Source organism: Syngnathus floridae, chromosome 1 (genome assembly GCF_059516105.1).
Source record: "Syngnathus floridae isolate MCC-2025c chromosome 1, RoL_Sflo_1.0, whole genome shotgun sequence".
NCBI classification, from domain to species: Eukaryota; Metazoa; Chordata; class Actinopteri; order Syngnathiformes; family Syngnathidae; genus Syngnathus; species Syngnathus floridae.
Window position 1 is genome coordinate 9,360,694 of NC_142413.1, and position 22,304 is coordinate 9,382,997.

General features: G+C 43.5%; 2 protein-coding genes and 3 non-coding genes across 7 annotated transcripts; 1 reads left to right on the top strand and 4 right to left on the bottom strand.

Moving 5' to 3' along the window:
• Window positions 1–3,936: 3,936 nt before the first annotated feature.
• On the top strand, window positions 3,937–8,803 carry bbs7 (Bardet-Biedl syndrome 7). Of its 3 annotated transcripts, XM_088372287.1 has the most exons (19): window positions 3,940–4,411; window positions 4,508–4,573; window positions 4,670–4,732; window positions 4,800–4,975; window positions 5,046–5,232; window positions 5,315–5,387; window positions 5,469–5,576; window positions 5,658–5,788; window positions 5,868–5,952; window positions 6,173–6,275; window positions 6,347–6,539; window positions 6,866–6,940; window positions 7,028–7,096; window positions 7,218–7,357; window positions 7,427–7,591; window positions 7,797–7,906; window positions 7,999–8,102; window positions 8,300–8,423; window positions 8,503–8,803. In XM_088372287.1, exons 1-19 carry the CDS (start codon window positions 4,376–4,378, stop codon window positions 8,634–8,636), a joined length of 2,142 nt encoding a protein of 713 aa, XP_088228413.1. In that variant the 5' UTR covers window positions 3,940–4,375; the 3' UTR covers window positions 8,637–8,803. The 3 variants fall into 3 exon arrangements, 2 of the variants coding, with proteins under 2 accessions (XP_088228405.1, XP_088228413.1); XM_088372279.1 differs by having other exon boundaries at window positions 3,938–4,411; window positions 5,315–5,576; XR_015857796.1 differs by lacking the exons at window positions 7,797–7,906; window positions 7,999–8,102 and having other exon boundaries at window positions 3,937–4,411; window positions 5,315–5,576.
• polr1a (RNA polymerase I subunit A) lies at window positions 8,781–22,298 on the bottom strand. The gene is made up of 37 exons (XM_088372266.1): window positions 22,102–22,298; window positions 21,712–21,820; window positions 21,231–21,326; window positions 20,444–20,593; window positions 20,105–20,206; window positions 19,853–19,938; window positions 19,495–19,583; window positions 19,244–19,327; window positions 19,036–19,153; window positions 18,819–18,960; window positions 18,576–18,743; window positions 18,172–18,294; window positions 17,840–18,067; window positions 17,632–17,739; window positions 17,392–17,538; window positions 16,952–17,143; window positions 16,460–16,609; window positions 16,173–16,356; window positions 16,007–16,089; window positions 15,397–15,555; window positions 14,973–15,071; window positions 14,699–14,851; window positions 14,542–14,624; window positions 14,290–14,455; window positions 13,228–13,351; window positions 13,031–13,131; window positions 12,363–12,562; window positions 12,049–12,216; window positions 11,819–11,954; window positions 11,524–11,684; window positions 11,315–11,444; window positions 11,125–11,232; window positions 10,420–10,692; window positions 10,041–10,241; window positions 9,759–9,876; window positions 9,522–9,686; window positions 8,781–9,207 (listed from the first exon to the last, which is right to left on the bottom strand). The coding sequence occupies exons 1-37, from the start codon at window positions 22,176–22,178 to the stop codon at window positions 9,107–9,109; spliced, it is 5,082 nt and encodes a 1,693-aa protein (XP_088228392.1). The 5' UTR covers window positions 22,179–22,298; the 3' UTR covers window positions 8,781–9,106.
• LOC148403939 (small nucleolar RNA SNORA5) lies at window positions 14,069–14,204 on the bottom strand. The gene has a single exon (XR_015862700.1). It is a non-coding gene; the product is annotated as a small nucleolar RNA SNORA5 (small nucleolar RNA).
• Window positions 15,156–15,294, bottom strand: LOC148403940 (small nucleolar RNA SNORA5). The gene has a single exon (XR_015862699.1). It is a non-coding gene; the product is annotated as a small nucleolar RNA SNORA5 (small nucleolar RNA).
• LOC148403941 (small nucleolar RNA SNORA5) lies at window positions 15,754–15,889 on the bottom strand. Its single transcript, XR_015862710.1, has one exon. It is a non-coding gene; the product is annotated as a small nucleolar RNA SNORA5 (small nucleolar RNA).
• Window positions 22,299–22,304: the final 6 nt, after the last annotated feature.

Here is a 22,304-nt window from a genome sequence, read left to right on the forward strand (position 1 = left end):
ACCCGAGCACTAACCCATTTCTAACCCTAGCTCTAACCCTAGCTCTAACCCTCACCCTAACCCCTAGCCCTAACCCGAGCTCTAACCCTAACTCTAGCTCTAACCTTCACCCTCACCCTAGCTCTAACCTTCACCCTCACCCTAGCTCTAACCCAACCCTAACCCTAGCTCTGACCCTAACCCTTACTCTAGCTCTAACCCTCAGCCTAACCCTAACCTTAGCTCTAACCCTCAGCCTAACCCTTACTCTAGCTCTAACCCAAGCTCTAAACCTAACCTTAGCTCTAACCCGAGCTCTAACCCTCACCCTAACCCTAACCCTCACCCTAACCCTAGCTCTAACCCGAGCTCTAACCCGAGTTCTAACCCTAACCTAGCCCTATCTCTAACTCTAACCCTCACCCTAACCCTAGCTCTAACCCTAGCCCTAACCCTATCTCTAACCCTAACTCTAGCTCTAACCCTCACCCTAACCCTAACCCGAGCACTAACCCATTTCTAACCCCAGCTCTCACCCTAACCCGAGTTCTAACCCTAACCTAACCCTATCTCTAACCCTAGCTCTAACCCGAGCTCTAACCCAACCCTAACCCTATCTCCAACCCTAGCTCTCACCCTAACCCTAGCTCTAACCCGAGCTCTAACCCTAGCTCTAACCCTAGCTCTAACCCGAGTTCTAACCCTAACCTAGCCCTATCTCTAACTCTAACCCTCACCCTAACCTTAGCTCTAACCCGAGCTCTAACCCAAGCGCTAACCCTAGCTCTAACCCGAGTTCTAACCCTAACCTAGCCCTATCTCTAACTCTAACCCTCACCCTAACCTTAGCTCTAACCCGAGCTCTAACCCAAGCGCTAACCCTAGCCCTAACCCTATCTCTAACTCTAGCTCTAACCCGAGCTCTAACCCTATCTCTAACCCTAACCCTAGCTCTAACCCTAGCACTAACCCTAGCTCTAACCCGAGCACTAACCCATTTCTAACCCTAGCTCTCACCCTAACCCTAGCTCTAACCCGAGTTCTAACCCTAACCTAGCCCTATCTCTAACTCTAACCCTAGCTCCAACCCTAGCTCACACCCTAACCTTAGCGCTAACCCTAGCCCTAACCCTATCTCCCTAGCTCTCACCCTAACCCTAGCTCTCAACCTAGCTCTAACCATAAAATCTGTTAGGTTCAGATTCAGCAAAAGGATCAGCAGACAAAACCAGTGAGACAGAATGTTGAGTCTTTTCTCGCGAGACTTACAGCAATCCAAAATACACTAAAGGTCTTGTTTACACTCCTCTCTTTTTATTTAGGAATGCCCTACCTACAATGTGAGACTAGCCCCTGATAGGTGGGGGGGAAAGCGTGGGCTTTGTCTCATGAGTGAAGAAACGAGATTCTATGTGAAACTAGAAGTCGCGGACAGGATCCCATGAGAAACGAAAAGTGAATGTTATGGGAAACAAAGTAGCATAGACAAAATGACATGTGCAGACATCAACAACTTTCTTGGATTCCCAGATGTGTAGAAGGTCAGGAAGCTCCAGACAGCATCGTTTGACCTGTTGTGGACTGGGTGATGTCTGCAAGAAGAAACAGCAAGCATTCTGCGCAATAACTTTATTAATAAGTACTCATTAGGGAACGCATGATAACATATATATACAATTTATCTAACAATTCCCCCCTGTTTTATCATAAGTTCCCGGAGAACAACTCATCACCCATATGGCCACTTCAAAAAGATTTTCAGCCGAGGGATCACATTTCGCAAGAACTAACTTACACACAGGAGGAAACTGAGTCATAATCGGCAAAGCTAGGGTCAAGAAACAAACCGGACAGGTTTACCACAATAGAGCCGGGTCGTCACTAGAGAAGGAACCCGCGTCGATCGAAAGGTCATCCCTAACCATAGCCCTAACCTTAGCTCTAACCCTAGTTCTAGCTCTAACCCTAACACAAATGGGGGGGGGGGGGGGGTGGGTGATGCGGTGTTTGCGGACCAGGAGACGTCCTCACTGATGTGCACCCCCAGGAACTTGGTGCAGCTCCCCCTCTCCACCGTCGATGATCAGCGGCAGGTGTTTTGTGTGACCCTTCCGGAAGTCAACAACGATTTCCTTGGTCTTGTTTACGTTCAGCTGGAGGTCTTTGTACCTGTACCACATGGTCAGAAGGTCAACTTCCGACCTGTACCGAGTCTCGTCGCCCTTCGTGATGAGACCCACCAGAGTCGTGTCGTCAGCAAACTTCACTATGCAGTTGTCGCTGTAGGTTGCAGGATGCGTCAGCAGGGTGAAGAGCAATGGACTGCTGCAATGACGCAGCCCTGTGCTCAGTGTGATGCTGGCGGAGATTTTGTCGCCAACACGCACCACCTGAGGCCTCTGACAGAGGAAGTCCAATAGCCAGTTGCAGAGGGAGGTACTGAGGCCCAGCTCGTCGAGTTCGCAGATGAGTCGCTGCGGCACAATGAACTGAAGTCCACAAACAGCAACCTCACATATGAGTCCTTTCTCTCCAGGTGGGTGAGGGCCGAGTGGAGGGCAGAGCAGATGGCATCCTCAGAGGACCGTTTGGCATGGTACGCAAACTGAAACGGGTCAATGGTCGGGGGAGAACGGATTTGATGACAAGCCGCTCAAAGCACTTCATGATGATGGGCGTCAGTGCCACGGGGCGGTAGTCATTGAAGCAGGACGGTGCAGGTTTCTTCGGCACAGGAACGATGGTGGCAGCCTTTACAAGCTTCTACCCAGCGAAAGCATTTCTCTCGGTTTATTCCACGGTCATGAATTGCATTTCCCCCCAAAAAACAAAAACAAGGAATAAAACACCAGACAAGTTTTAACAGATCTTTAATGTTTATTAAAATAATAATAATAAAAGTAAATTTCAAACCAGCGATCTAATGTGAAATTGCAGTAGATATACAAACACATATTGTCATATAAAGCAGTTAACCAAATGTCAGATTTTTATGTTTTAATTGGCGAATATAAAAACAAGGCATCAGACCAGACAAATTTTAACATAAATGTTTATTAAAAATATTAATATTAAAAGTAAATTTCAAACCAGCAATCCAATGTGAATCCAATGTGAAATTGCAGTAGATGTTTTGGATAACAATATTTAGGCGTGTATATGCATACGTTATTTAAAACCTACTATAAGTGTTATACTACTGTACCAAAATAACTACCAGCTCAGTGGCCGAAGAGGAGAGTGCCCGCCCTGAGATTGGGAGGTCGTGGGTTCAAGCCCCGGAACAGCGGCCGAGTCATACCGGTGACTCTAACAACGGTACTCATTTCTTCCCTGCTTGGCACTCAGTGTAAGGGGTTGAAATGGGGCTCCAATGCCGCTCACGATCTTTTAATTTTATAAAATCAAGATTACCCAAAGAGAAGCATAATCTCCCCGTTTTAGCATAACGGCGCATTACTTCATGCAATAAAGTTAGCCGCTAGCTTGGAGAAAACGTGCATAAAAGTAGTGGTGTTTCAGTGAGTGGTTTTTACTTTCCTTGGCTAATCGTAAATCTACATTCTGTCTTACATAGTTCACGCCAGGAGGGAGACGCAACACCTTCACTGACTGATCCGTTGATGCACGTGGGGAAGGAAGGCAGTTCACTCGTTGACTCGTTCGCGAACGGGAAAGTCGGATTCCTTCCCTCACTGATCCTGATGAACTGGAAATGCGAATCACTCACTCACAGATGCGTTCACTCACAGGTCCATTCAGTTGTCAAACGGGAAATGCAATTCACGACTCGATCGTGAACGGGAAGTGACGTCTTTTTCTTCTTCGTTTTGTTTTACAGCGCGGTGGCACCAGCTTCAATGCGCGTTACCGACCCCTACTGGTTGAAGTCATATAACAGAAAAAAGAACGAATCACTTTAGGAAGTGATTTGTTCACTCTCGTTCACTGAAAAGATTCGTTTGTTTGAACGAATCGTCCACTCACGAGCCAACACTAGCGGCCAATGATTGTACAGGTTATTGCGGGTGGCGACGTTGCCATGGTAGCTGGTTTAATCGTAATGCCTCTAGCGCGTCTTGAATTCGTCTCGGTTTCGACTTGAATGCCGTTCGTGTTTCCATTCACAACTTAGTATCGTCCTCATTTTACTTTAAATACTACTCGTTGTCTTCTCGTGTGAACAGATCGCGGATGCTAAACTAGCTTGCTAGCCAACATATCGAGTTTATCCTCCTGAGTGGATAATCCTCATCTCTTCTGACCTCACCGGTTAGCTGCCACAAGTGACTGGCGAATGGAACGACGGGTTGCCACTTTTGTGGCCGGATAAGCATCTAGTTTGAAGGCTTGCGTCGTTATTATCCTCCGGAGTCAAGATCTTTTCCAAATAAAGATGGAAATTAATTTAAATCGAGTTGACTATATCCAGGTAAATCGTCTTTCTATCTGCTTTATTAGTATTATGTTGATATTTAAGAACGTCAAACTATTCTATATGGCACTGGTTGGTTCCTACAATTTGCAGGTTGGCGTAACATCCCAAAAAACCATGAGGCTGCTGCCAACACTTGGGAAAAAAGCCACTCAGAAGGTTTCCTCAATTGATACCTATGCATACCGAGCTATTTGTGTGAATCTCAATGCAATAAGCTTTAAACTGATGTGTTTTTTCATGTCATTGTTGCAGGTGGCTGTTGCTGACCATGACGGCGTACTGACATGTTTTGGGATGAAGAAATGCGAAGCAGTAGTGAGTCAACTTCGCTAGTATATTTTGTCCATATTGTGTGGCTAATTTAAGCACCCATGTTTCACAGCCTGTCTTCAAAACACTCCCGGGGCAGAAAATATGCCGAATGGACCTTGGCGGAGCGGTGGGAACCCCACAGGAGAAGATCTTTGTCTGCTCAGGCTCTCAAGTGCGAGGATTCACCAAGAAGGGGAAACAGTTCCTCACTTTTGACGCCAATCTTACAGAGAGCATCAATGCCATGTAGGCAGCAACTCCATCAAGTTACACTGAAAATACCTGGTCCACCCACCTTGTCCTTTGTCCAACGCAGGCAGGTGTCTGGTGCTGACCTTTTTGTGTGCGCCAGCTACATCTACAACCATTACTGTGACTGCAAGGACCAGGACTACTTCCTGTCTGGAGACAAGATCAACGACATCATCTGTTTGTCTTCAGAGAACCTGGCTCGTACCATCCCTGTGCTGGCGTGTCAAGATCGTGTTCTCAGGGTGCTGCAGGTAGAAAAGGTTATTTGTACTCCTGATTGTCCAACAGGAATTAGGTCAATAAAACGTTGCCTTGTTTCTTTAAATGCATCAGGGATCTGAGCTGGCCTACGAGGTGGAAGTGCCCGGACAGCCATCTGTGCTAGAATGCTACAACAAAGATGGAGGCAACTCAATCCCCTTTTGTTTTGATTACAAGATCCTTATGATATGTCATGTGAATCGCACAAATTTCATTCCGCTCTCAGGAGATGCCATTCTCTACGGGACAACGGATGGCAAAATTGGCTCAGTTCACATCGGCGAGGGTTCAGCGACAACCAAATGGGAGATTGACAACGACAAAAAGAAAGGAGGTACCGTACTGTGCTGTTTATGTAACAGGTGGCATGTGCGGTTGTACCCAATAAAATGCCCTGCGATACCGCGCCGTCCAGGAATTCTCTGCCTCGACACCTACGACATCACTGGTGACGGCGTGAGGGATCTCCTGGTGGGACGTGATGATGGGATGGTTGCCGTCTATGGCTTTGACAGCACCAACGAGCCCACGCAACGCTTTGAACATGTGAGCGGTCTTTAAATGTAGACTTGATCAGTCAGTCTCATGAAACCGACTTGTAATTTTCCTCCTTTGCCTGGTACAGGCTTTGTCAGAAAGCGTGACCTCCATTCAAGGAGGCTGTGTGGGAAAGGAGTCCTATGATGAGATCCTAACTGCTACCTATACAGGTGACATTGCTTACGCACTCCATTTTACATTGAGTTTGCACGATCCCTGGCCTTCACAAACACTTAAAATACTCAAAACGTAACTGAGGAAGGCATTCTTTTCATCAAAGCATTATTTTGAATCACGCTTTTAACGTTTTACCTTCCAGTCTATCAATCATCAAGTGCATCCAAGCAGACGAATCTCAATGCCTTTTGGGGCTGTCTTGCGTTTTTCCAGGTTGGGTGACAGGTTTGACCACGGAGCCTCAAAAGGCTGAATTGGGTGCGGGAGACGAGGTCAGGATCAGTAAAGAGGTTCAGGCCAAAGTGGAAGCCCTCAGGTAACCGCCGCCGCTGACAGCTTTGGTCTCCAGAGCAACACGTGGAAACGCGAGCCATTCTTTCACCGTAGGGCGGAGCTGGAGCAGCTCCAGGTCAAAGTTCAAGTGGGCCGCGAGCAGTACCAACAGACGTCATTGTCCAAGACAGCTGTCTCTGTGGTGCCCACCTTCAGCATCAACGACAAGTTTACGCTGTGCCAGGACGATGCCAGCTACAGCCTCACGCTGGAGGTCCAGACAGCCATTGACAACCTGCTGCTCCAGGTACTTGCTGACTTGGTAAAGCTTTAAGGGGACATGTTGGGCTTTTTTTTTCTGAAAACTATTACAATGGTACTTTGACTTAATTGCAGTATGTTTTTGTATAGTACAATGTAATATGGGAAGAATGTGATACGGACTGTATATTTTAAAATGCTATTTTTCCTTCAAATTCCACAAAATTAATGTTCATTTTCTATTATCTCTTCTCCATTTGTGCATAAAACTATTTTTTTTTTAGCAGGACAATTGATGGATACAAATAAATCATCCAGCATAAAATACCATTCAAAATATCTGGCAGTCCGACTTGTCTCCGTCTCTTGTAGAGCGATGTCCCCATTGACCTGCTGGACGTGGACAATAACTCAGCGGTGGTCAGCTTCAGCGAGTGCGACTCTGAGGTGAACCACGAACCTTACGCATGAAAAAATGGTTTTCTTGTTGACTGACTAGTGACTCCTATTTTGAAATCCTCTCTCTCTTTCCAGCAACCTAATGGCAACTTCCTGCTGGCCACTTACCGATGTCAAGCCAACACCACCAGATTGGAGCTCAAGGTAAGTAGCGTTATTATTATTGTGGTTCATTGTTCACAGAAACATATAGCCAGAGGCGGTCCTGGGCAAACCATCCATCACACAACCCCCGCCTCCAGCCCACGTCACATTTGTGTTGTAGGTGAGGTCCATCGAAGGGCAATACGGCACCTTGCAGGCTTACGTCACCCACAGACTACAGCCCAAGACGTGTCAGGTTCGCCAATATCGCATCAAACCTCTTTCGCTTCACCAGCGCACACACAGCATCGACCAGGACAGGTGACTTTCCACCCTACACCTTTTTATTATTAATTCGATATGACCTAACCTTCTGCGTTGGGGGCTTAGGCCAATGAACAGGCTGAGTCTGGTGGGGCAGTTCAGTTTTGCAGAAATCCACTCCTGGGTGGTCTTCTGTCTACCGGAGGTACCAGAGAAGACACCGGCGGGAGAGAGCGTCACCTTCTACTTTCTTAACACCTTCCTTGGCACTCAGTTGCATGCCACCTACAGGTCAGCAACAGTGCACTAACACAAACAGAGATATTTTGAAATGCATGACTTCAAATGCACTCGTGGGTTATTAATGGCCACTCATAAAAAGCAACTGGCATTTTGAGAATTTTTTTCTCGATTCCAATTGTCATCACAACTTGTTTGCAAGGTAATATGTTAGCATTCACTAAGCATTCCAACGCACTGGTGTCCCCCCCCCCAGCAAAGGAGAGGGTCACTTCAAGTCAGATAACATCTCTACAATCTCCATCCTGAGCGATGTCCTCTCCAAAGAGGCCACCAAACGCAAAATCAACTTGAACATTTCCTACGGTGGGCTGCTGCGGGAGAATTATTCTTCTGCAGTCAGGTACTGCATGGTTAAGCATTTGTAAAAGATTGGAACCGCTGGTTTACCTCCACAGACATCAACGACGATTCTGTGAGCCACACGCTCAAGATGATTCACCCTAAACTGGAGTACCAGCTGGTGTTGGCAAGAAAAGTTCAGCTCATTGATGCACTGAAAGTATGTCCGAGCAAAGTCCATGGTTGGAACAAAAACCCATTCTTTGCAAGTGTATTTCTTCTAGGAAAAATGTATAAATTTAGAAGGTCCCGAACATGACTCTCCAAAGTTTGCCCACTTGAGCCCCAATCAGAAGTCAGTATCGGAGATAAATAAATAATGCTAAATTGTATTTTTACCCCGGTTTGATGGTTCAGGAGCTGCAGCTTCACGAGGGTAACGCCGACTTCCTGATCTCGGAATACCGCAGCATCCTGGACCAGTCGGACATTCTACTGGAGGAGTACAAGAGGCAGCCGGCGCACCTGGAAAGGCTTTACGGTGATACCTTCGCATTCACAGTCAACATTATTGTTATTCTTCATTCTCGAGCACTGATGTTTTTCCTTTCTCCCTGTAGGCATGATCACGGACCTCTTCATTGATAAGTTCAAATTCAAAGGACAGAATGTGAAAGCAAAAGTGTCGTCGCTCTTGGAGATCCTGGATAGTTACGATTTAAATTCATTGTTGGACTTTTTTAACGAGGCTTAGTCGTGCAGTCCATGTGGGAACTTTTAGGGGCACTTTTGTCTATATTTAAACAACTCTAATTTATATTTTTATATCCTTGTCAACTTTCCCAATTTAGACACCCCCCCTTCCCCCCACTAGCAGGTGTCGAAAATACAACAGCAATTAATAAAAAATGTACAAGCTGCTGTATTCATTTCATGTTGCAGTTTCAACATTTCAAATAAGTGGCATATATCTTAGACAAAACACAGTATCTTTCAGAACACAATCTTGAGTAGAAACAATGCTGTACAAACTCATCTTGTAATTTGGGCTAATGATAAAACATTTTTATAAATATATTTATCCAAATCCATTTACTTTCATTCAAAGACAGTGATGATACCCATGTCTCGTCCACTCCATGATAGCTGTTCGAGATTATTGTCACTGTCCAATGAAAGTCATGACTCCAAAATGCCTACAATAAGGTTCCAAATCAGTCCCCTCTACTGCAGCGGTTGTTTGAGCTCAAAAAGTCCTGTTCCTCCTTTGACAACCTTCCCCACCACCAGGCACGCTGATGGCGATACCAGTTGATCACTTGCGCCTGGGGGTGAAAGGAAAAAAAAAACACATTCGGCGTGTTGCTGTTCTTTCTTGGTAATGTGCACCGATACGCAAAGCATGAATTGTCAACATGCATGGCTGGCAGAGAATTTTGCGAGGAGTACATCTTGTGCAATAATCTGACAACATTTTAGTAACTGCAGACATAACACACGGTGTTGAATTTCTGCATTTTTCTATTGCGCTGGAACACCTCCCAACCACAAGAGTATATTTGGAATCATACAATGTACATTTTTGCTAACGTGAAGGCATCCTAACTATGTACTTAGCATGCACCACATGTCCTCTCACCCAGCATAGTAGCCTGTTTGAGGAATTTGTAGCTGGTCTCAAAAGTCATCTGCTGCAGTGGGGAGGGATTGGACTTGAAGGCATGGCGGTTCAGTGGTTTATAGACCCCCTCAAAACACATGTAGTCTGCCACGAGTGACAAATGTCTGGGGTCCACCTGGATACCTGGGGGAAGATAGAAATAATAGTGAGCTGAGTGGTTGTGAACTTCGAGGGGGTCTTCCAGTGAGTGCATACCATAAACTGCAAAGACATCTTTGATTTCTTTCTCTATGACTTTGAAAGCTACTTCGATCCCATAGGTTTGTGCCATGGCATGGACCTCGTTGGAATAGAGCCTGTTGACATCCAGGATCTGGAGGACGATACAGTCACAAAGATTGTCACCATAAGGCAATGAGATCTTAGCAATTTGAATTCCTCTTCACAAGGATGACTGCAGAAAAGAATTGTCTGTTTTTCTCTCTCGGAATTCATCTCTAAAATCAAAGCTTGAAAAAGAGCACACTGTCCACATACATCGCTGTGCTCGAAGATTTTGTGCATGTTGATGCCCTCAGTGTTAAGAACCATCTGTTTTTCTCCAGTCTTGGTTGTGGTCTCATTCAGCAAGCATCGGGTCAGGCCCTTGGTTTCCACGATGATGGCGTTTTGGGCTAGTTTTGACACAACTGACGTCATGTCAAGGTACACTTTGCTCACTGGGAAAGCCACTTCCAACTGTCAACAAAAAGTGATATGGAACATTGTAAGGTCTAATGACATGATGGGTTCATTAGTACTACTGCAACTTTCATGCACTCATATTTGAAAATAGGCCTCCAGTTATGAATGGAGGAGCCTCCAACATCAGTTTCGAGCGTGCAGAAAAGACTATCTTCACTTGATAATAACTTACTTCACACCACAGTTCGTGCTTGAGGTCATAGCAGTAGCCCTCTATTGCTGGGTTGGAATTCAGGACAAAGTTCACCCTCATCTGATTGGCAGACTCGTCTACTCCACTTTTTGCTTGATTCTTTTTCGCGTCTGTTGACTCCATTTTGGATTGTTTGGCACCACCCTCCGCTTCCTCTTGTGCTTCCTTTTGCGTCTCCTCTTCCTCCTGCGCCTCCTCTTCCTCCTCCGCATCATCCTTATCCTCATTTTCCTCCGCGCTGTCATAATCGACCTAAAGAGGAAGAGAGTAGGGCTGATTGCAGGTTCAGAGCAGGTTTTAAGTGGAAAATGATCTCTTGACAGTTTTTCCATGACTATTGAGGAATTCAATTCGATTAGAACACAATACGACACCAAGTTGTGCTAAAATGCCGATTTTACAAAGACAATGCTAAGTTTGGATTGACAAATAGGGGAAAAAAAATAGTGTTTATTACGTATTTTGCAATATTATTCAGAATGCCATATTTAGAGTAGTGGGGGCATATACAACATATTATTGTAAAGAAAATGTTGGGGATATATGGAAGGAACTTTATCCTTTTAAAAAGATTAGACATCATAGAGTCAAAGATTGATGAAGGGGCTTTCAAAAGTTTTAATTTCACCACAGAAATATTTTAAAATACTCTAATATATAGTACGTGTGCATTCATCCTCTTACTTCCTCTTCTTGCTTGTCTCTCCTCTTGGCATCTGATGCGTCAGCGTCACCTTCATTCGCTTGGTCATCAACTATTTCTTTCTCCGCCACGTCCTCCCCATCATCCCCCTGACAACAGAAATATGGTAAGATGGGGAACAGCAAGAAGTAAAAAGAGAAAAATATGAGCAATATGTCTGTCAATCTGTACCCCTGGTGACTCAGCCAATTCATCACCATCATTGTCTTTGTCTCTGAGGGTGGCCTTCTGGGTCCCCACAGCAATGGAGGCCAGCTTGGCAACACGTTTGTCAATGGCTTGAAGCAAAAGGTAAAAAAATCTGAGGAAAGTGTCAGTAACAACAGAGTTAGGCGGTTTGAATCAGCAATGTCTTAAATGGGAGGATGTTAATGGTTCACCTAGTTTCCATGTAGTGGAGGATCTTGTGGGGTGAGAGCTGTTTGTCTTCAGCATAATGCTCAGGATGAAGAAAGTTGAAAGTGATTTTATAGGTCTGCATCCTCGACCGAGGGAGGCTCTCCATACGTAGTGTCTCGACCACATCGATTTTCTGCAGTACCTGCTCTCACACACAGCCAACCAAAGAAATGAGAACAAAGGGGGACAGGAGAAGCCAGTAACATGATCGATTAGTGAAAAGTAAATAGAAGGATTTCAGGTCTCCAACAACCAAACAAGATCATCCATTCCTACCTCGGCCAAGCAGACCCTTGTAAGTTGTCTGCGGAGTTTCTGAGCTCTCTTTAAGGCCTTCTTGCTGTTCAACACCGGAACACTCATCATAGGAGTCTTAATGTTGGAGCTGGCCACCATCAGGATCTCTCTCAGTCTGTCACACACACACCACACAAAAACAACCATTACTAACATTTCCTCAAGCGTAGACATTGACTGTAATTGCAAGTCATAACATTTGATATTACCGAGGTATTCCCAGTGTGACATTCATCTCTCCTCTGCCAGCAAAGTGGAAGGTGTTGAGGGTCATTTGGGTGGAGGGTTCGCCAATGGACTGAGCTGCCAGCAGACCCACCGCTTCCCCTGGATCACATAGTGACCGTTGCCACTTGTAATGCAACAGTGGTCGAAGTCTGGACACAAATTAAAAAATTAAAAATTAAAAAGGGCACTGAGACCAAGACAAGAGCCCTCTGCAAAAGCCTAAAAATGGAATATGAATTAACTACACAAATAATTTTAGCATACAAATATCAAAAGACTGCTCACTATTAATTACCTGTCAGCATCCAAGCCCTGTGGACTCATCGTGTCTCGATTTTGCAAGTAGTTCTCGATGATGCCGTGAAAGCTTTCAGAAACAGATCCAAAGCTTATATCAGGCCTAAACATAGCCAGGCTGGGGTCAGGGCAGCGGGAGGACTTCTTTTTGTATTTTGATTGCCCATCTTCACCTAGAGCACGCCACTGTTCTATCAGCTGGAGAAAGAAAACAGTGCCAATGAAAAGGTGTTAATATGATTACAGTGATCCCTCGTATATTGCTGATAATTGGTTCCAAGATGTCCCGCCCCGATGGGTGAAAATCTGCGATGTGGAGTCAATATTTTTACGATATCCGCACAAGACTTTCATAATTTTATTTTTTACATTTTATTGTGATTTTTAAAGACATTCTTGTATTTTTAAACATTTTAAAGTTAAACTGACTTTTAGAAACATTCTTTCGGGATTCAATAAACCTCCTAAAGTCACAAAAAAACGACAGTAAATGTGTCACGGCTTCGCTCTGCTCTCGCCGTGCTGGCCGACGTTGATCCGCGGGGTGGGCATAGCCGCAAACCCGAGGCCAATAGATTAAGCGCAAAGTGGCGAGGGATCACTGTACATTTACGGCCTTAACATGGACAGGACACACACACACACACAAGGGCATGCCAGCAATACTTTTAGAACAGCCGCATCCCTCCCGCACACATTTAGTCCGGCATCTTGTTCGGTCTCCTTCAGTTGAGCCAGCTTCTTTTGGGAAAACAATAGAAATGCTCCTATGACAGATGACAAGAAAATTAGATGACTGTGGTCAATAGTGGTGGTGACTAAGCACAACAAGTAACATTTGAAATGTGGCATAAATGATGTACCTTTGCGAGGACAAGCCAACCCTCTTTTTGATTTCCAGCGTTGTATGGCTGAAAAATGTTTATTGGCACCTTGAGGGTCCACTCGTGCCAACACCTTGTCCAAGCCCTGCGACTTTCTTATTACCTACAGCGACAACAAAATGGTTACGTTTAAATTATACAAGAGTTTCAAAGTAATGGCTTAATCCAAATGACGTTATTCAGCATAGTGAGGAAAAAAAATCTGAAAATTCAACCCCAGAATTTTCCCTACAATAATACGTTGTATGCGTCCCCACTGGTCTAAACACGTCATTCTGATGAATTCACTGGTTTGGGAATAAAAGTTAAGCAGCAAAATTGAGCAATTTTCATCCATTTCAGGGGGCAGCCATTTTGCCACTTGCCGACGCTGGGAAATTACATCCCAGTCGGCAAGTCTCAGGTCACAACCAATCACAGCTTAGCTTCAGAAAACCGGTGAGCCATGATTGGTTGCGCCCAGAGACCTGGCAAATGTGATGTCATTTTCAATCAACATCAAGTGGCGAAATGGCCACCCCCTGAGATGGATAAAACAAGTGGATTTGGCCTGTTTAATTCATATTCTACAAACAAAACATTAATCAGAACACTGTTTGACAAGTGGGGCTACGCAGAACATATTACAAATTAAAGTTGGGGGTTGACTGTCCCTTTAAATAAGAAAAATAACATTAGCTCGCTTTATACTTAGCAAATGCGAAGCTAATTTACATAATGTACAAACACATCAAGCATCCACATTTGGGATTTATGCAAAAGCTTTCAAACATTAGAAACCCCTCAAAAACTGGCATGAGCATTTATTTCTAGCTACAAAGACTGTGTGTAGTATAATTTATCCCCAATGGCCATATCAGAACACAGTGGGGCTAATCTACTACACTTTCACTGTGGCAGCCATTTTGGCCAGTGACATACACTGAGGAGGATGCACTGAATTTGACAAGGCTGCCATTTTTTGTTTAATGCTCACCCAGTTCTCGCAGAAACGTTTTCTTTGACTATGGGATACTTGCAACAACATTTCACAAGGTTTACCTCAAAGTTGTCCTCAATGAAGGGAAACTGCCTCGGCTGCAGGAACTTCGTCTTAGGGATATCAAGCCCATCTTCACCATACAAGAACTGGACTACAGATCCATCACTGTCCCTCACTGTCAGATCATACTGCACCACCAAACCCTCCAGATGCTTTATAATACACCTACGGAAGAAAAACGGAAGATGAGATAAAATAAGAAGTGGGTGGAATCTTTTTCCACCATTGCTGCCATTCGATGATTGATTTACCTCTGCAAGTATCCTGATCTAGATGTTTTTACAGCAGTATCCACCAGTCCTTCTCTGCCTGCCATGCAATGGAAGAAAAATTCCTGATGGTAGAAAAGTTCACAATAAAATTAAGCTTTGACCAATCTTTCGTAAAAACAGGAGCTTGAAGACAAACCTGTGGTTTGATGCCTGTGAGGAACCTCCCAGTAACAAAACCTCCAGCAACGGGCGCTGGGTCATATGGTTGGAAACAAGGTAGCGATTTCCCAGAGGGCATCAGTGGAGGCCTACGACCCTCTAATTCAATCTGACCTAGTAGACACGAGATCTGAAACATGCGCACAAAGAATGAAGCTTGCAGAGTCAACCAAAGTAAGATGAATATTAAGACAGTGGAAGTCTATAAATGACCACAATTTCACCGAAAGGCGGAAAGTGAGGAAATTCACCTGCATGGTGTTGACGGTGGAACCCTTGGCACCTGACTGGACCATCAGTTGGAGGTTGTTGTCTGGGAACGAGGTGTGAAGGCCAATTGGCATACACACCTACAAAAGAGACAAGATAGACTCAATAGAATTATGGGACCCTGACGATGGTATTTGCAACGTCACAAGTCATTTTGTGTGCATGCGTGTGTGTAGCACGTATTTATCCCCACAGGCCATGGTTGGAGCACAATAGGGCCCACGAGCTACACTTACAATGTAGCAGCCATTTTGGCCAGTAGCACTCACAGAGGAGGGTGCTACTGAATTTGACACAGCTGCAATAGTTGTTGCATACCCGTAACTGTGGCGATGCTAACAAAGTCAGTGTGACAACACGAACTGTATTCCACAGTGATTGCAAACGCAAAACTTTAAACACCACCTTGTTAATGTCATTGTTGACTTGATTGGCCACTTCTTTGAATTTGTGGTCAGCCATGCTAAAATCTCGCTGGTCCGGATTGAGATGAGCATCCTGCCAACGGCTCTTAGCCTCTGCTTCGTCCACGTCGGGGGGAAGGTTGAATGCTGTCTGGAGGGCCTGAGGAATGGAGAAAACAAAATGTTACCACTGTCAAAGTTGAATGCTGCCTGGAGGGCCTGAGGAATAGAGGAAAACAAAAAGAAAATGTTACCAAAGTCAAAATTAAAGCCCCTCTATGAGAAAGACCGTTGTTGTTACCACCCTTGAAAACACATCAGCTTTGGCTACGATAAGGTTCCAGTTGGCAAATTTGTTCTTTGTGTGTAGTACATGATTATGCCCAGAGGCCAGGTGAAGCACAATGGGGCCGACAAACTACACCTTCACTGTTGCAGCCATTTTGGCCAGTAGCATCCACCGAGGAGGATACACTGAATTTGACAAGGCTGCGTTATTTTACAACGTGCATTCTCGGTTTGCAGTTTGAGGACAGTTGATGACTAACCCTAACCCTGATGACAGTACATAGATACGAAGCAAACGACAAGGTGTGGTTGCTTGAACTCACTCTTGTGCCAATTTTCAGTGATTCTTTGATAATCCTTTTCCTCTTTTTATTGGCACCTGGTTTCACCAGAATGTCCTCAACACCTAATAGAAAAACACATTGGAGGTAAATACGTATGTTCAAATATGGTGGTTTGCCTGTGGGAAGAGGAAACAATCTTATTTACCTAGAGTGAATCCTCTATATAACTGCAGGTAAGCAGTAAAGAGTCTGGCCAGACAGCTGAGTAGATTGCCGCTGGTCTCTCCTCCGTAAAGTTCGTAGCAACAATGGACCAGACCGTATGCAGAGGAGCCGTAGTGAGCTTTGTCCAGAACCCCCACTAACAACTCACCCTGACGGATCAGCACCTATGAAATATAGAACAGTAAATTGTCAAATCTCATTTAACAACTTGATACCATGTTTACATTCCTGAGACCAACAAAAATGGGTGTGTGTGTGTCTGTGCACCTGCGAGTCACACATGGTGTCAGGGTCATATCCAGGAGTCGCTCGTGGGGGAATTTGGATCCATGCTTTGCTGGGGATTTTTGATTTTCCAACCAGATTTAACGGTACGGCCTTTTTTGGAATAACATTGAGGAGGAGTGTGGACACCACCTATGAAGGGGAGAAGTAATTGGTTAAATCTGCTTCATACAAAGTGGCCACTTCATAGCCATTAAACAAACTCTGAACTACAAGTTTAAGAATATGAGCCCATTTCCTAGCAAATGAACTCAGGAAATAAAAAGTACTGTTTACAACTACAGTCAGCATTTGCCCAAAAAAATACCACAGGTAAATCTGGAAAAAAAAATCCCCTAGGCAGATTGATTATGCCTGCAGCTTTGATACTCGCCGTAAAATTTAAGACAACCAGTTTTTTAATCATTTAATTTCAGGATGCTTGTAATCTTGATGAAATCCATAATACAAAGTCAACCATATGACACTACATACCTGCTTTCCTGTCCAGAGTTTCTGTGGCTTGAGTATTGCGGGTCGGAGAAGTTTAACTCGCCCTTGTTTGTCAGTCAGTCCTCTGTACACAAGTTCGGTGTACTGATCTCTGGTGAAGAAACTGCCTCGAATTGTCATGCGTGCACCTGAAACCATGTGATCCTGAATCAGACCAGCCAAAGGTGTCCCATCCTGATGAAACAAAAAACAAACTAGTGAGAAGTATAAAAACCTATTTGGCGCCCTTCCCCTTCTTTTACTCTTTATGACACTTAAATGTTTTGAAGCGTTACAAGGTTAACCATCCGAAACATTTCAAGTGTGATGAATATGGGGAAAAAAAGGGATCTACATTTTTCCACACAAAGCAATTACATTAGTGCAAAATTGTTGGCTTTGTTTGTTTTTACTTAGGTGTGCTGTATGCAAGTTGAATCTACCTTTGGCAAAAGATACTGTTGGTCGGTGCTGACTAACGTGTAGGCCTCAGCTCGACCGAGCTCGGTCTGTGGGAAGTGAGCATTCATCTCATCTCCATCAAAATCTGCATTGTAAGCTTTGCAGTTGGCGTAGTGGAGCCTCAGTACCTGTCGTACAGAACAAGCGAAGCGATCTTATAAGACAATGAATTTGAATCCTAAGGCTGCGAGTGATTGAAACTGTTCAATAGACGTCCAGACCTTCTCTCCAGGCAAAATGCGTGCACGGTGAGCCTGTATTGACGGTCGATGCAAGGTTGGCTGTCGGTTCAACAACAGAACATCTCCGTTCTTAATATGGCGGTTCACCTTGAGACAGATGATTCATTTTAGGTTCAAGTCATATTCACGTGGCGGATTGTCCAACAACAACAAGTGCAACCGTTGCAATTCCTTCGTATTGACTCACTATTTTCATTGGAATCTTGTGTGGACCCGGACAGGGCGTCAACAGCTGCTTGGCAACCGCTTCTCTTTGTGTAAAGCTGCTCGGTGACAAGAGGGTTCTCCTGCCGTCTTCAGTCATCACCATCGTCGCACCGGGATGGACGTTTGGGCCATTGAGGACGGCCTGGCGAAGCTCCTTCACATTCCAAGGCGTGACAGGCTGCGGGTAGGTTAGTTTTGTGGCAAACACCTGCACAAACAGGACAAATTATAATTGTGGAGAAACGAGGACAACTATTCACTTATGACTAATTTCCACCAAAGATGGATTTGCAAATATCGACTCAATCATACCATGGGAAGTCCTATCTCATTGGTTCCAATGTACATGTCTGGACAGATGACAGATCGAGCTGCAAAATCAACTCTTTTGCCCATCATGTGTTTACGGAACAATCCCTCCTTTTTCTCCAGAATCTACAAAGAAAAACCAGGACTGTCAATCATCTGGAAGGTGAAGTGGGAAAAAAAAGTAAACGAGGACGCAGTCACCCCAATCTTTTGTTAGGGTTATGGGAAAAGATTGCAAAGTAAACAAAAAGAATACTGTAAAACAGCTAAATCAAAAAATATTATTATTTAGACTATTTTAAATGTTACTACTCCTCAAATTGCAGCTTTGGACATGTATTGTAAGTGAGAGATTTTAGACAGTTTGTATTAAGACTTGGTAGTTGCCAATCCTTTGCAGGATGTACCTGTTTGATTCCTGGGTACTTTTGAGACATCATTTTGTCCATGTCACTGTCAAAGACAATGTTGATGTGTGTCTGAAGGCGAATCCATATGTTGTAGAGTTTATCTGTTAATGTCTTTCCAGGAATCTCTGAGAGAAAAGACCTGTCTTTCTCTTCACTATCCTGAGACTGATCAAATAAGAGAAAGAACATTTCTTTCAAAAGAATTTGATTATTTCAACGCAAAGACAAAATCTTACTTACCTCAGCTTCCTGTGTACCTTTCTCAACAGCCATGAGAGAAAGCAGTTTTCTTACAATTGCACTGTCCATCATCACTTCTTGCATGTTGACCGTCTGACCGTTGGTAAACATCTGGTCACCCAGTCGATTAGTTGGACGGTACCTCGAAGGAGTAGGAAAGACCCACATCTTTAAGCAAAACCACGCTCAGCTTGTCATCAAAGGGGCTGTGTTGTACCTGCATGGCGGGACCACCATCAACTCCAGGAAGAAGAGATCCGGAGAGAAACCTTCTTCCGCTCCGTTTGACGCAGAGTTGTTCCCAACCCCATAAAACAAACACTTCAGGAAGAAACCTGGAAAGAAATGAGAATAGTTTGGTGAAACAAGTCAATCTCACATCTCATAATTAATTTAAAATTCGCCCCCACATTCTGTTGCCTTACCTTCTTTCTTCCACAGCATGTTGATGTGTTCTTTAGCTGTGCTGGCAGTCATGTAGGCTTTGTCTCCAGCCATCATGTCCACTCCTGAAAGGTCCAATCAAAATATTGGTATCTATGTTCATGTCATCAACTATCAACTGATTTGGGGTGAGAAGCAGCCATTAAAAGCAAACCAAGTATGGCTTAGAAAGTAGGAGATAGTTTGAAAGAGACCTAAGAATTACAAGAAAATGAGGGGAAAAAAAACTCACCATCAGATTTGAGAATGCTTTGCGTGCCAGCGGGCAATGTGACGATCAGCTTGCTGTTGTGCTCCCTTCGGAGGGGGAAGCGCTTGCTCCTGTTTGCACACAATTGTCTTTCGTTTTAGTCATTAAGGTACATAAACGACAATTAGATTACGAAAGTAATGCAAAACAAATCCCTACATAGTGACCCATGAAAGAATCATTCTTTTTAATTGGTAGGATAAACATCTCCATTCACTGCTTAACAGAAAAGTCACATGATTAATATAAAAATGATCAAATGGGAATGATGGAACTGATGCTCTTATTATAGTTGTCCAATACTGAAGTTAGTTAAGGTAAATCTTTGGTATAGTATTACCTGCAGTGGGGACAATTCCGAGATTTCATGTGATTTCTCCAGAAATCAGTTATCAAAGAGTCTTTTCTTCCAACAATGTGTTTTATCTAGAGAAGAAAATGTCATATATAAAAAAACATAAACTGCCAAATTGGTTACAGTGTTGTTATTCATGTGAATATACATTTATCACAATATAGTTTAAATGTTCATCCACCCATCCAAAATAATATTGAAATATATTATGTCCATAGAGTGAACGTGTTTACTGACCTGGTTGATGTTTCCTGAGCTTTCAGTTACGACTGAATCGGTGAACTCTTTCAACGCTGCTGCAATATCGTCACCAGTGACTTTTCCGTTCTTCTCTATAAACTAGCATAACCAGAATAACAAAAACACTCTAAACAACCAATTTTTTGAAGAATAGTCCAAAAAATGTTGAAGTCACATTCATATTCAAAAAATATTTCAATTATGTTGTTTAGTTTTGTCTGTTAGATGTTTACCCGAAATATACAGTATGTGTAGAATTAATGCAATTGATTGTGATTCATGAGGGTAAAATTAAATATGTTGCTGTACGTTACAAATATTAAGCTTAAAGCTCACCTGGTTGAGAAATTCCTCTATCTGGTAAACTTGCTGTATGGCTCCATGGTCCAGTAACTTGAGTTGGTTCAATAGCAGGTGGACGGCTGCCCGTGGACATGTTAACATTTGGCACGTCAAACATGAACCACGGATCAACAGGTAGAGTTTCTGAAAATGAGCAAAACCACAGCAAAAACATAAGTGGAAAATAGAAAGAAGCAGGGCTTGGAAAATTTCAGAATCCCTAGTAACCCTTCGGACGGGCACGCTTCAAGTTTTAGTAGGCCGAAATGAAACGAACCGGCCCATTTTTGGGTTTTTAATGTTTTAGTGCTAACACATTTAACCTAATTAATACTGGAACTTTTATTAACACAGAACAAAAAAAATATGATTCTGGCAAATTAGAAAATGGCAGCTGTCTCATCTTCTTCAGACATTTACTCTTGTGGCAGTCTCTTCTCTGCACACTGTTTTTCCTAGTTTGTGTACAATTTGTCTTGTGGCCTTTGTGCTCAACATCCAGAAACAAATTTCTGTCTCAGGACAAAATGATACGACTGATTCCACATTTATGGAGATGTGCATAAGGTCATTCTGTGTTTCAGCCTGGAGACTTGTGCAGTATACCGTTTTCACATGGTTCATGCAGGAAAATCCTCTCTCACAAATGGCTGTTGATGGACTTAGCGTCAGCATTAACTTCCTTTGTATGACTTTTGAATAAAATGTCTAGTTTTTTGACAATGTTAATCCAGTATAAAGTAAAGGTGCATTTGGCAAGTTGTGTGTGTATGATCCTTACATCGAAAAATAAAGGGTTGTAAACAGGAAGTGGTAGCTCTACGTGTCCCAGGTGTCCTGGACAGTTGTTGAAGTCCTGGTGGCAAGTTGAACATACCTGATGGAACAAAACAACACAATCTCAAAGTCTGATTTATTGTCAATTTCTTCACATGTCAAGACAAAGAGATCGAAATTGCGTTTCCTACTATCCCACGGTGACAAGACATATTACACATTCAAGTAAACAAGACAAAAAGTAAAAATAAGAAGGCACATACATTGAATAAATAAGAGCAATGAATAAATAACAGCAACTTGGTGGAAATGGTGCAATAGCGCAAAAGTACAGGAGGAGTACTGCAAGTGGAGTAGTCACAATATTTCAAATGCAATTCTCATTGTTGTTGGTCATACCCACAACATTGTCTGACTTAAACATTAACAGGAAGACATTGCTTCTTTGGTGTAAATAGTGAAAGAAAGCCTCAAACATATTTTACCTCCTTGTTGTCTGATGGTCCCAGGGCCAAGTCATAGAGGCCATTTGGGAACACATTCCCGACTCCATCAAGCAACCTCGTGTTGGTGATCGTTTTTACACTCAACTTCCTAGACGAGACCAAAAATGACCAATTTACTCACAACAATATATGCCTGGCTGCTGGTGTATTTACTGATTTGGCTAGATCAATTTAATTGCGCAGTTTAAACGTGAAGGTCGAAGGACACGCGAAAGTTCCTTCCTACAAAAAATAATAACAATAAAGTAGTGGAAATCAAACTTTAAAATGGATTAGTGACATATTGAAAGGGCGAAAACTCAAAAATGTCTTGTTTACATCAAGTTTTGAACGTCAACTTTAGCACGAAGCCGAAGCTAACAAACTCACCGTATCTCTTCGGCAGAGTACATGCCAAACGACATGCCCTCCAATCGCCGCCATGGCACGTCTTTTCTAAACAGCATATCGGATGATTATCCAGATTTAGTACGTTTACTTAGCTGAAATCATTGCTAGGTTTTCTGACCACATGTAACATAAAACCGTGCACGATTTTCTCCCACGTGCTTTGAGGGCCCACGGAACTAAAA

Bases quoted from the DNA above. Each gene is read 5' to 3' on its own strand.
- bbs7 (XM_088372279.1), top strand. From the start codon at position 4,376: ATGGAAATTAATTTAAATCGAGTTGACTATATCCAG. The intron at 5,953-6,172 runs GTGACATTGCTT...GCGTTTTTCCAG, and splicing joins CCTAACTGCTACCTATACAG to GTTGGGTGACAGGTTTGACC. The intron at 7,592-7,796 runs GTCAGCAACAGT...CCCCCCCCCCAG, and splicing joins CAGTTGCATGCCACCTACAG to CAAAGGAGAGGGTCACTTCA.
- polr1a (XM_088372266.1), bottom strand. From the start codon at position 22,178: ATGCTGTTTAGAAAAGACGTGCCATGGCGGCGATTGGAGGGCATGTCG. The intron at 12,217-12,362 runs GTAATTAATAGT...ATTTGTGTCCAG, and splicing joins CAGGGCTTGGATGCTGACAG to ACTTCGACCACTGTTGCATT. The intron at 11,955-12,048 runs GTAATATCAAAT...TGTGTGTGACAG, and splicing joins GTCACACTGGGAATACCTCG to ACTGAGAGAGATCCTGATGG.